The sequence below is a fragment of the Trachurus trachurus genome (genome assembly GCF_905171665.1).
Source record: "Trachurus trachurus genome assembly, chromosome: 10".
Lineage (NCBI taxonomy): Eukaryota > Metazoa > Chordata > Actinopteri > Carangiformes > Carangidae > Trachurus > Trachurus trachurus.
Window position 1 is genome coordinate 16173001 of NC_139894.1, and position 12973 is coordinate 16185973.

At 43.0% G+C, this 12973-nt stretch overlaps 1 protein-coding gene across 5 annotated transcripts in view; it reads right to left on the reverse strand.

The window, feature by feature from the left end:
• mbnl3 (muscleblind-like splicing regulator 3) overlaps positions 1 to 12973 on the reverse strand; it is a 33084-nt gene that overhangs the window by 10103 nt on the left and 10008 nt on the right. For 2 of the 5 annotated variants that reach the window (XM_083980708.1, XM_083980709.1), the window contains exons 3-7: positions 5346 to 5510; positions 4232 to 4435; positions 3903 to 4145; positions 2770 to 2923; positions 330 to 440 (exon numbers count right to left, since the gene is read on the reverse strand). In XM_083980708.1, the coding sequence (XP_083836834.1) occupies positions 330 to 440; positions 2770 to 2923; positions 3903 to 4145; positions 4232 to 4435; positions 5346 to 5510 (877 nt within the window). Of the gene's footprint in view, positions 1 to 329; positions 1294 to 2769; positions 2924 to 3902; positions 4146 to 4231; positions 4436 to 5345; positions 5511 to 12973 lie in introns of those variants that run through there. The other 3 variants (XM_083980710.1, XM_083980711.1, XM_083980712.1) reach the window with 2 other exon arrangements.

Consider the following 12973-nt stretch of genomic DNA (forward strand, 5'->3'; position numbering starts at 1 on the left):
GAACATCCTTCATCTGTAATATTCGTGACTACAGCTAAGATCAGCATCTCTACAAATGACACTGTGCCTTCCTATTTTAAGGGTGGAGCTGATTCTTGAATATTTCAGTATGTTCATTTTGTTATCAGCCTAAAAAGCTGAAAAATTCAGATGATCTTTGCATTCATTTTATGACTATTTCCATCACACAGCTGTGATAAGAACTGGGAAACACTACTCTGCTCTCAGCTCAGCTGTGTTTAAACCTGTTCATCTTGGTTTTGGGGAGGTTTCACGGGGCTGGTACAGGTGTTGTCTAGACAGGGATAACCTACAGGGAGTCCCCTCACCACTGAGTCCAGGTACTGACAGGAAGCGACTGGGGGTTTGCCTGCAGCTGCTCCACTCCCTCCTTTCCCAGTGGCCCTCCGCTGCCAGCGGGGCCGGGGGTTTCATAAGTCCTACAAGAGACGGGAGGAAGGCTTACAGCTAGAGCATCGACTGCTGGCCCTCGTCCTGCTTCCCTGAGCTACCTGAGCTGGCTACACCTGCACACACACACACACACCATGCTAACACACATGCTCACAGAGTTGAAATGAATTAATGAACTGCATACACAATTAATGTGACAGTAGACAGACAGACATAGACAAGATGCAATGAAACAGTCTGAATGCTCCAAAATAAGTGATTATCATATTATTGTCTTGAAATATTAATACAACATTACAATCTGTTGTTGGACTCTTTGAATGAACTCCTACATCAGTAACGTTGATAAAACCTCAGCAGTTTGAACTTATTATCTGAAATGTGATGTCATATATTCACATTGCTGAAGAAGACCAGCCATTGGTTTCTCTTTACTTCAGGTTCATGGTGTAAAACTCAACTTACAGGATCCTGGAGCTTGTCAGAGAGAGGGACAGTAAACCACCACAGCTTTACCCTCCATCACAGTGACATTATTATCACATAATGGAGTTGTGACTGCTTAAAACTCCCCATTTCAGGCTTGTGTGATATGAAACTAAACATAAACCTTTCTCAGGAAATAACTTACCACTGCATTTACATCTGCACCTGAATATCATGTCGTTTCCTGAGTATCTGATTCTTTTAGATGGCAAAATTTACATTTTTTACCGTCAGAGCAGAGTTTTAAAACATTATCTATTCTTTAGGGCACCCTGCTGGTCTAAGTGTTTAAGGCACTGACAATGTCACTGCAATGTTACTGCTTCCTCGTCTGGTCTTGGTCTTGGCCTGATGATTGCCAGTCTGGCCAGGGAGCTTGCGTCAGGAAGAGTCCTGGTTGTGTCAGGAGAAATGAGAGGCAACTGAGCTGAATTTAAAGTGTCAAAGTGACATTTCTAAAATTCAGTTTTTGCTTTGTCATTATGAGGCACTGAAACTGGATGGACAACAGAGAAACTACACTTTCTTTCATTTTGGAATAAGGCTAAAGCATTAGAGAGGTCTGAGCACTTTGTGTTGTATCTGTGTTGTGTTGACAGCACTGCAAACAATACATGATTATTAGTTGGCTGGCTCAAACATACTTTTCAGAGCAGCCATGTTGTCCTCCAGTAAATGAATCACTCAGTAAAGGCCTCTGTGTACATGCAGTGTAACAGCTGGTCTAGCAGAGGCACCAGAGGGCAACATGCACACAACAGAGCCTGCCACGTTATGTACAGCCACATAAAACAAGAAACGGATGCAGCAGGAAAACAAAATGGATAACCAATCGTGGTTAAGAAGAATAATTGTCAAAAGGTAAAAGTCAAAAGCTTCAGGTAAGTGCAGACAACACAAACCACTTCACGTTCTGTCATAGTTATTGCACATGTGCTGATACGCAAAATGACAAAAACAAGTTGTTGATCAGGAAGAGATGAGAGCACAAACTGCTTTCAGCCGACACAGAGACAAAACACTGAAGCTCATAACAGTTTTACTGCAGTGTAGAAATCGCCCTGTACATGTACATCCAAACAAGAAATTAGCATAAAACCTGTGTATAATAAATATGCAGGAGTATTTTGTACTATCATCTCTTCAGAGTATTAGGGTCATCAGAGGCTACAACTACTACTTTTTATTGCCTTAAATTGTTTAACCAATGAAAAGTCAAAAGACAGTGACAGTAAATCTTAATTTCTGACCAACACCATCTAGATACGCAAGTTACAGTTATTGCTCTCTACACATCAATATATCCTCACCCTGAGAAGCTGGAACCAGCAAATATTTGGCATTTTGACTTCATAAATGGCTTAGTTGAGGCAATAACTTCTGTCAGTGAGCTATTCATTGAACTCAACTAATGGTTTCCTCAAGTGAAATATGATTATACATTTCCAGCCATAATGTCAGTGTTTCTAATTAAAATCAAAACCAAAAGACATGCAACTCTTTTTTTTTTTTTACAGTAAACAGACTGACTGCAAAGCTCTCATAGTACCTGCAAAGCATGCACCCACCGATCCATGCACCAGCCATGTTTGTACTGATACTGCAACGTGTTGCTCTCTGACCTTGTTTATGGTTTCGAAAATTCTTATCACACATCAAGCAAAGACTGAAATCAAATACAGGCGACACAAGAGACCAGAGTAGGAAGAGAAGCATGCTCTGATAGCAGAGGTAAAGTGGAGCATGTTGAAGAGATAAGCCTTGTAGTGCCTCTGTAGCCCCCCCCATGTGTGTGTGTGTGTGTGTGTGTGTGTGTGTTAACAATGGACGGACTGTGTCTCGGTGTATTTGATGTGCTCAGGGACTCACCAGTGGGGATGAAGGCTGGTTGATGAAGCTGCATGTTGGCCAGGGCTTGTTGATAGTGGAACATGCTGGGGTTGAAGACGGCGGCGGCAGCTCCGTTGCTCTTTTCTAAGATCGTCCTCTTTGGTAGCGGCTGCACGACGCCTGGAGGCAGAGGCTGAACGGGAGGAAGAGAAAAAAAAGAAAAGAAATATGCGTTCAACAACTGGCGCCTGCAGGCCACAACATTTTCCCTTGCAGTTTACGCCTAGAGGAATATGAGAGGTAAATGTACAGTGGTATTTCTCAGACTTAACATCCTGTTGCTGGCGTGAATGTTTCTGTTTACCACCACAAGAGGACACTGCAGCATCTAAGACTGGCTGAGACGATGTAGGACAATCCAGAGGTCAGGCCAAGAGCAAAATGGGATTGCTATGATTTCATTCTCTAATGGGCCCAGAGCTGAAACATCAAACTGTAGCGGAAGGTGAGAGAGACAACTTTTGACTTATATCAGTAACATAATATGAGACACGACGGAAACACACAGTTTGCCACTGCAGGATTTGATGCCAGGGCTGATGCAGGAATATGCTTTTAAATGTGAACAGCTGGTGTCTTTGGAGAACAGTAGTAGTCGTTCAGCACTTCGGTAGCAAACAGCATTAGCAGCAACAACAACTGAATAAAAGCCAAAATCTATAAACCTCGTACCCATTTAGTTTCTTTTTACAGTTGTGTATTTGTATTATGTTTTTCCAGTAACACGTTCCACTTTTTTTTCTTTCTTTTTTTTGCATCAGATTCAGCACTGCAGATCGACCTGATTTTGTCACAGCTGCTTACAATGCTAACTTTAGCCCCCTGTAGCTTGCCTCACTAATACAGGCCCAGACACATGCACAGTAGCAGACGTTCATAAAAAAACACATAATCCCCAGACTACTATCTCAGATTTCCAGCTGGCTAAGGCGTATACTGTGACAGCCTGATCCTCCACTGCATCGGTACAATATCCAAGTGCAAAACAAGAAGGACGACTACTGTCTCACTGCAGTGTCAAAGCAGTTAAAAAAACATTCAACCCCTGTTCAATGTTTACTTTGTAAGAGTTCTCTGTGTTTGCTCCTGTTGCAGAGCTGCCAAACACTCACCAGGCCTGTGTTGTTGATGGTGTTTTGACTGGCTTGGTGCTGCGCGGCCTTGATCCTGGCCTGCAGGTGAGCAGGAGGATGGAAGTACTTGCACTTGTCTCGGCTGCAGCGGCCCTTGATGTAGTCCATGCAGACGATGACAGAGTTCTCGCTGCAGTCCACCATGCCGGCCTCCAGGGGGTGAGCGTAGCGGCAGTCGCTCTCGCCCCGTGTGCAGTTACCGCGCTGGAACTCTCGACAGACCTGGCGGCACAGATCAACATTTACCTTTCATCATACTTTGGCCAAACATAGAAACACAACAACTGCACGCAGTGCCGCACGCATACCTCCAGCTTGTCTGTGCGCACATGTTTTTGTGCGGAGGTGCCGTTGCCCATGGCTGCCAGGCTGGTGGGACTCCCAGGGACCAGAAGGGGAGTGCTGGGCAGCAGCTCAGGCATCAAGCCCATGCCTGGGCCCATGTGGCTGAGATATGGACTGAATGCCATACCGGGGCTCGCTGCCAGGGAGGGTGTCACCGGGAACGTTGTCTGAGGGAGGGAGAGGACGGCAGAGACAAGAGACACATTAAAACGAGTTATAGCAGCAGAGCTTTCAATGAAGCTAATGATAGCTAGAGAAGATTTAGTGATACCACAGCCGGTACTCGGGATTTTACACAGTAAGGAGAACAACCCAGGTTCCTCCGGCCACACAATTAGTTTTTAAAACTAATTGACATTTTAAAAACTTGTAATGTATAATTAATCAAGTTTCACTGTCACTTTTTATATTTAGGCAACCTTGTTGTTTCAAAGACTTAGATGGGCCTTCAATCCTTCCTTTCTTATTGGCTGAGCAAAATCATATCCATCTTAAGTGACAAATTACGGTAACACTTTATAATAAGTACACACTATTAAGCATTAGTTAAGCATTAAATACTGAATTTATCATTTATAACACATGAATACTCATTAGTATGCAGTTTTATGAGCTACATACTTATGAGTATTCATGCATTGTAAATGAAGAATTCAGTATTTATTCATGCTTAACTAATAGTGTGTACTTATTATGAAGTGTTACTAACAAAACGTGACAACTAGATGAACCACATTATTACCATTACATACCAAAACATGTTTTGTGAGGTCACGGTAAGCTTGACCTTTGACAATCAAAAATTAATCAGTTTATCGTGTGAAGTCCAACGTGAACATTTGTCAACTTGATTGTATTTGGCAAGGATTTCTACATAATAATTCTCACTGTAAATGAACAGAAAGCCAAAGCAAGTACTGTAAGTTTGGATTTCATCTTTAAACAGACAGAAGAATCCTCTTTTTCCTTTTGTTGCAAGAGAAAGATTCAGCTTCTGTTGGTTGAGCTCCGCCCGCAGGCATGACTGGTGGCACTAGCATTAATTAAAAACTGGTAGTGTTAGTGTGGGCTGCTCACTATGGGCTGCAGCTGTGTCCCAGGCAGCATGAACTGCATCTGTTGAGCCAACATGGCTGCCGCTGCTTTCTGCTGGATCAGGTTGTTCCTCCCGTTAATCTCCAGCTGGGTTTTCAGGTGAGGCGGTGGGTGCAGGTATTTGCAGTTCTCACGTGTGCAGCGGCCCTGACGAGGAGAGAGGATGGAGGACGGATGAGTGTGAAAGCAGACAGACAGAGTGACACTTAATAGTGACTTTTAGTGAGGAACAAGGACCGCAGAATAATGTGTTTGATAACCTAAATCAATTCACACAGACAAGAGTTTTTCCCCTTGGCGCATCACAACGATCAAGCACAATTTGTTAAGCTAAAAATTAAAAAGAAGAGTCAAGAGTGATTTCAAACAGTGTAACAACTATGTCTTTAAATCACGTTGGAGTAAAGCGCTAATGAAGTCCCACAAGATCTTATGCTGCATAATTAATGCATCACTTTCTGAGAGAGTTCACCACATTAACAGCATGTTATACTGGAAATCAACAACACTTCTAACCAGCACTCATCTAACATGGTTTGTTGTTTCTATGGATAAATAGACACAGTGATTAACACTGAATTAGAAACATCAGTCCTTTTAATTTAAAAGTGTTTCAACATTTGGTTTCAATCAAACTGGATATTTATGAACAAATAAGTCATTTTTAAAGCACTGTGAAATGACAGGTGAAGTATTTGAGCCAGCTTTGGATTTTCCACAGTGGCATGACTGAAATCAAATAAACCGCACTGACAAGAGATAAAGCTGGAGAGTGAAAACATATGCTCGACTCTCACCGTCCTCTATGACCGGTTCTGTATCTCTGCCTTGTAGCTATCAGTCCAATAAATAACCTGCTTTCTAGAAAGAGAAAAGGCAAATACTTCTGAGTATTTGTGCATGACTGCAGCAGCACACGCAGTTATTATTTCAGAAAAAAAGAATCTGGGAATCCGATCAGTTCATCCTTGAGTCCGTGTGAGTGTTTGTGCCAAAGTCTGACCAAGATGGAGGTATGGACGGACGAACAGCCCGGAAATAATATACCTCCAGCTCTGGTGGCGCAGGGGCATAAAAATACCTGCTCTGACATGACTTTGCCAAGCGTGCTAATCTTACGAACACAGAGCACCATTCATACGCACACATACATAATGAAACGTGCTGTTTGAAGAACTACTGATGAATATGTCTCCCGATCTTTTTTATTTCAATAAACTTCATTCAGCATACAGGCTTGATTAATATATAGTATGATTATACCACAAGTGATACATGTATCTGAACAAACCAGATGCCCAGCGAGCAACAGGAAACTGTTATAAAAACCCTTCCAGAGGTCACATACTGTAGATAACAAATAATTGGGTTTATAAATTAAACTGTTTATTGAATGGAGGCCATGACATTAAGGTATTAACACCACATTGTCCAATGATCTTTTCATTGTTGCTCCATCGCGTATTGTCGTAAGGACGCTTATCTGGCTCGCGCATCAGGGCACCAGACTAACTTTTTGTGAGCAGTTTTAGGCAAATTACTTTGGAAATGTATTTAAAATCCTTAAGAACAGCCTCTAGCAGGACAGCGGAGTCCCGGAGCAGGCTGGGTGCTCAAGTGTGGGTGAGAGGAGAGGAGAGAGTCTGGGCAGAGGAGGAGAACCGAGTCTCGTTCAGCCCGCCGTAGAGTGTGAGACGGACGTGGAGCACCTGGACGGCTGAGGTTTAGTGACACCGAGCTGCTCTGCTCTCTCCATCAAATTGCTCTGCTAGTCTCTGTCGGCGCATGCACGTAGTCAGTTGCAGTAAATTGCTCTGTCTTTCCGAGGAAGTGCTGGGTGAGTCGACCACAAAATAATAATATCAAAATAACCACAAAGATAAAACGATATATTTAGTGAAAATGGACACATAAATTAAATAAGTATGGGTAATGTAGATTTACCCACATTAATATGAGATTCTTTATAACCAAAAGCAACCTTCACTGGGTATCTTTAAAACCTCAAAAACCAAAATTACAATTTTCCTAAAGCAAACAGCCAAACCTCAGATCCTCAAATCTATTTACTATCATTAGAGACGAGGAGAAGCACTGAGCCATAGAAAGTTTGGCATTGACTTAAACAATGATCACAATAGTTGCTGATTCATTTGCCAAATTTGATTAAAAAAAAAAAAGTTTAAGTATTGTTTGAGCTCATTGAAAGAAATGTTTCAATGAATGAATACTAACTTGGTCTGACACGATTCTGTGTTTTAGGCAGCTGAAGCTTTTCCTGCATCAGCGGTCACTGCCACAAACCATTTAGATCAGAAGTAATCCCTCATACTCCTTTTAACTTGTCACTTTTGGCTGCTTGACAAATCCTAAATCAGATTTCGAGCCATGTATCTAAAAGCAATTCATTTTGCCCCAGAATGTCGTTGAAGCAGTGTCCTTCATCCCCGCCAGAGCCTGTGTGGAAGGTGAAGATAGTGCTGCAGGAACACTGCAGGTCAACACACACACACACACACACACACACTCGGCGGCGGAGGAACTGCAGTCTTCATTAAACCCCTGGGCTGACGGCAGCTGTCTCCCCCTGCAGATGAGCTGTTAACCTGCTAAACTACCTCCACGGAGAGTCAGCCACATGCTTCGTAATCACCACCACACCCACACAAGACAGCAGCTTGCATTTGCTGATCACAAGCACGCTGCACATCTGACAGAGCACTAAAGCAATGGAAAATTAAAAAAAAAAAAAACACAGAGGGCAAACTGACGTCATGGTGCAGATACTCTGACGGTGATGGATGATGTCATGCTGAGATGAGAGGACACACACACACACAAAAAAAGCGTTTAGCAGCAGCAGCAGCAGAACTACGTATACGAGGCAGAGAGGACCCGTCTCCCACACCAGCACTCAAGAGGATTCACACGACCTCACACACCAGACAGACAGACGACAAGCATGAGGCCGTTTAAAACACAAACACTCGCACCAACAACCTTGGTGTCAGTGACCTATGTGTCTTAGCGCTGCATCTGCGATGAGGAGCGAGGCCTCAAAGATGAACTTTATGCATTGCGTTGGACCAGAGTAAAGTGTCTCCAAGCACATTTCCATCAGTACAATAATAGTAATATTGTGACAGTTTGTATAAGTTGAATTCAACCTTTATTCCCACATTGTACAGCCTACCCATCAATGACACGATACATACGTTTAGTGATGGGGCCATTCAATAATATTATGTATATTCTTCTATATATGTTAAATATATCATGAAATTCTACTGACGGACCCAGTTACTGTCAGAGCGTGTGCTTGTCGATTGCACAAACACTGATACAGATATAGCAGCTGTATAAAATCTGGTGTTAGAGAAGGAGGCCAGTGAAACGTGGCGTTGAGGAGAGTATTGGGTCAGGAATCTCCTTTCGGTAACCATAGCGACACACTAACTTCACACTACACACACAACAGGGACAGAGAAAGTCCCCGTAAATACAGTCGAGTGTTTCTGGTGCACTCATAAAGAGGAGCTGTACTATTTCCTTTATTAACATCTGATGTGCTTTTCTATATTACAGGTGTATTATTATTATTACTGTATTTATTATCACATTTTTAACAACTACTGGATGGATTAAAATGAAGTTATGAGGTGGTGATGAATCCTACTTTCACCTTGAGCAACCATAAAGACTGACATTTTGTTTTTCTTGTTGACCTTCCATCAAACATCAACATCAGGTAAGATTTTAATTTGGTCAGCACTTTGGTTCATCACTACACAGCCTATCATGAAAAACGACCCGAGCTCTCGTCGTCCTCAGCCGCAGCTACTTTGTGTTGCGAACTAAAGCGATGCTAATTAATGCTAACATGCTAAAATGCAAAATTTGGATCAAAGCACCGACAGAGCTGCTCGCACTGCTGTTAATGCTTCGCTGTGTTGTTTATGTTAAAAGCCCCCAAAATGTGTGGTCCCAGCTTCCTAGATACCAATTTCCATTTTTCTTCCATGATGAGCTGAATATCTTTTGGTTTAAATTTGTTGTTGGAACAAAAAAAGTTATATTTAAAAATGGGTCTGAGGACTTAGAGTGGCCATTTTAAAAACAACAACAAAAAAACTTAGCAGTAGGTTCGTTACCTTTAATTGTCGGTGCAAGCTATTTTTAGAACAGCGGAGCAGAGCCGTGAGCTGCTCAGAGCCACGCTACGGAGGCTAATGGGATTTCTTGGTTTCCCTCATCAAACTCATCAAATACACAATCCAACAACTCCAAAACGCTCTGGTGGACAAGTTGTGACCTGCACATTCACCACTATGAGATAATAACGGAACATTATGAGACAGGGTTGTTTTAGAGGTAAATTCATGCAAAACCGCTGATGCGAGTTCCCATTGGAGGCAGTTTTTTATCTCATAGCGTGGTGAATGTGCAGGTCACAACTTGTCCACCAGACCGTTTTGGAGTTGTTGGATTGTGTATTTGATGAGGGAAATCAAGAAATCCCATGAGCCTCCGTAGCGTAGCTCTGAGCAGCTCACGGCTCTGCTCTGCCGTTCAAAAAATAGCTTGCACCGACAATTAAAGGTAACTAACCTACTGCTATGACTATAGGCAATGGGCCAATTTGGCAAAATGTTGAACTATCCCTTTAAGTCATGTTACACATCAAAAATACCTGAGGATTAATTGAACATGAGGACAATCATCAGACGCAGCTCTTACCATGACGCCATACAAAACTGACACTGCTCTTAAATCTACTGTATGTTGGTTCGATGTGATGTTCACACTAATCATGTGAGATGACAGCAGCACTCCCGTTAACAAGGTAAAAAGAACAAGGCGGCGAGCCCCCCCTCCCCTTCCTCCCCCTCCCTCCCCTGCAGCAGGTTCAGACCAACCAGACTGAGCTAATGGAGGAGAAAGAGGGAGTGACGGCGGTCGGCTCGGACCAGGCTGGAGATGCCAGATATGGGAGGGACAGTAGGAAGAAGGGAGGCCATTAGCAGATAAATCCATGAAATTAACGCACACCCTTCTTTGGGCGCGGAGGAGCAGGAGGAAGGAGTGATGATGTAGCGCCTCTGTCTGGGAAATTGTGTTGGTGGTGGGTCTTTTTTTGTTTTTTTGTTCGTTGACCAAAAACGACGACAGTCAGCTGAGCATAATCCTGAACAACAATGAGGACAGAAACACAGTTGTAAAGAGGTGGTTGCTGACACACTGCACTGGCACCAAAGCCCTGCTGCAGCTCCTGATAAATAAAAAGCCGCTTTGACCTTCAACTGCCACCAACTTCAGTTCTTTCTCAAACTAACAACGTGACCCGGCGGGCTTCAAACAGCCAAACGTGGCCTTTAATGCTTGTTCACTGCCTTTGGTACAAAGCAGCTCGCCCTCTTTCTCCCATCAATGCAACCAGTACAGAGCCAGGCTGTTGCTCTGTGCTAAAAACAGCCGTGCCACTCAGGAAGATCAAACTATCCAATGGGTACGCACTCCTGTGCTGTTGCTAGGCCCCCTCTCTTTTCCTCTCCCTCTCTCTCTCTCTCTCTCCCTCTCCGTCTCCCTCCTGCTCTGGAGGACATAACACAGAAAAATGGCTGAATAATAAATTCTAACTCAATAAACGAGGAGACAGCAGCTGCACTCAGACAGAAAGCCCCTTGTCTGGGTCTCACTTTTTTGCGGCACGAAAGCTGCTCGAGCAAAGCCTCTCGTAAACACACGTGCATCCAGACGCATATGCACTCGCCAACACAGCGACAGTCTCCTCTCAATTTTTTTTGGCACAATTGGCCACTGATAGTCGGTCGGCTTCTCTTCTAAAATACGTTAAATCATCATCATCACTTGTCAGAGTGTTAGTTTTTCTGCTGTGTATGAGAGGCGCTAGTGTTGTGGAGGAGAGGGGATGGGAGTCAGGAGAGCAGCTGCAGCAACATTGAAGCAGCACGACTGACTAGCCCACATCAGAGGTGGAGGAACAGACGATCGCCACAGCAGCAGATTATGTCTCGGCAGAATACAATCAATAAACATCTTCATAACAGAGGCCATTTTTGTAATACTGTAATATTTACCTATACATGTTTAAGTACAGGGAATCCAGTGCATCCTGGGTTTACAGTACAGTTGATCAATATGGCAATTCATACCAGGGGTGTCAAACATGCGGCCCGCAGGCCAAAACCGGCCCCAGGATGAATTTGCCAAGTGTGAAAATTTGAAAATTGCACATATTTTTTTCAAGAAATTTCAGGTTGTTCATAATATGTTTTGTGAAAGGATAGTTCATTAACTGTAAACATCTTCATGTACTAAAATAAATTATTATTTATGGGGTTCATGCTATTATTTTACTGGTCCGGCCCACTTGAGATCAAATTGCACCGTTTGTGGCTCTGAACTAAAATGAGTTTGACACCCCTGGTTTTTACTATTGCCACTGTGAGAATCTTCCATCGTCAATGGCTGAAAGGTGCGGATTAACCTCTGGTGAGTATGAGTCACCTATAGTGTGTGTTTGAATACTAAATAGCTAAATAATAGGACTGGATGGCAGTTGGGTTTGGTAGAGAATGATTTGTTGGCCATGGCATCTTTGTAGAAAAACAACACTTCTGGTGCATTATATTCACTCATCTTCTGCACCGCTTATCCTCACCAGGGTCGCGGGGGCGCTGGAGCCGAGCTCAGCTGACTGAGGGCGAGAGGCGGGGTACAACCCTGGACAGGTGTCACAATCACAGGGCTGACATATACAGATAGACAACCGTTCACACCTACGGGCAATTTAGAGTCGCCAATTAATCTAAACCCGCAGGAAGCCGGAGAACCTACACATGCACGGGGAGAACGTGGCCCCTTCTGTGTGGAGTTCGAACCCAGTATCCTTTTGCTGCGAGTCAATTTGCTAACCACTGGGAGTCAACACATCTAAGCAGACTAAAGGAAGAAGGAGAATCGCAAATATTGTTAACTAACTATCTATCTATCTATCTATCTATCTATCTATCTATCTATCTATCTATCTATCTATCTATCTATCTATCTATCTATCTATCTATCTATCTATCTATCTATCTATCTATCTATCTATCTATCTATCTATCTATCCCTACCAACACCACCACCATTAGAGACTCGACTTCTAATCAGACAATGGTAACTATTATTTCAATTGTTGTACAGCTGTTGTCATTGTCGTCATTGCAGACACGACTGTAAATCAGTGAACAGGACTTCCTGTTGGCGAAACTGAATTCACAGGATTCTTAATCGGTGCAATGAAGTACCTTGATTGGACACCATGGTAACCCTGTGATGCAGGACACATACTGTGTCCCTGCAGTATTACTGGTTGTCATCTGGCCTTTGTGTGTGTCATCCCCCTGTCTCTCACATTTCCTGCCCGTCTCTAAACAGTACTCTATCTGATGGAGACAAAAACCAACCACGCTCAAAGAAAAACACATTCACATTAGATATTTCATCTACAAGATGTAACTGTACTATCATCACAGTAAAATATATTGCTATCATGACATAGAAACACTAAACTGTGAATTTGTAACCATGTAACTTATACTTGG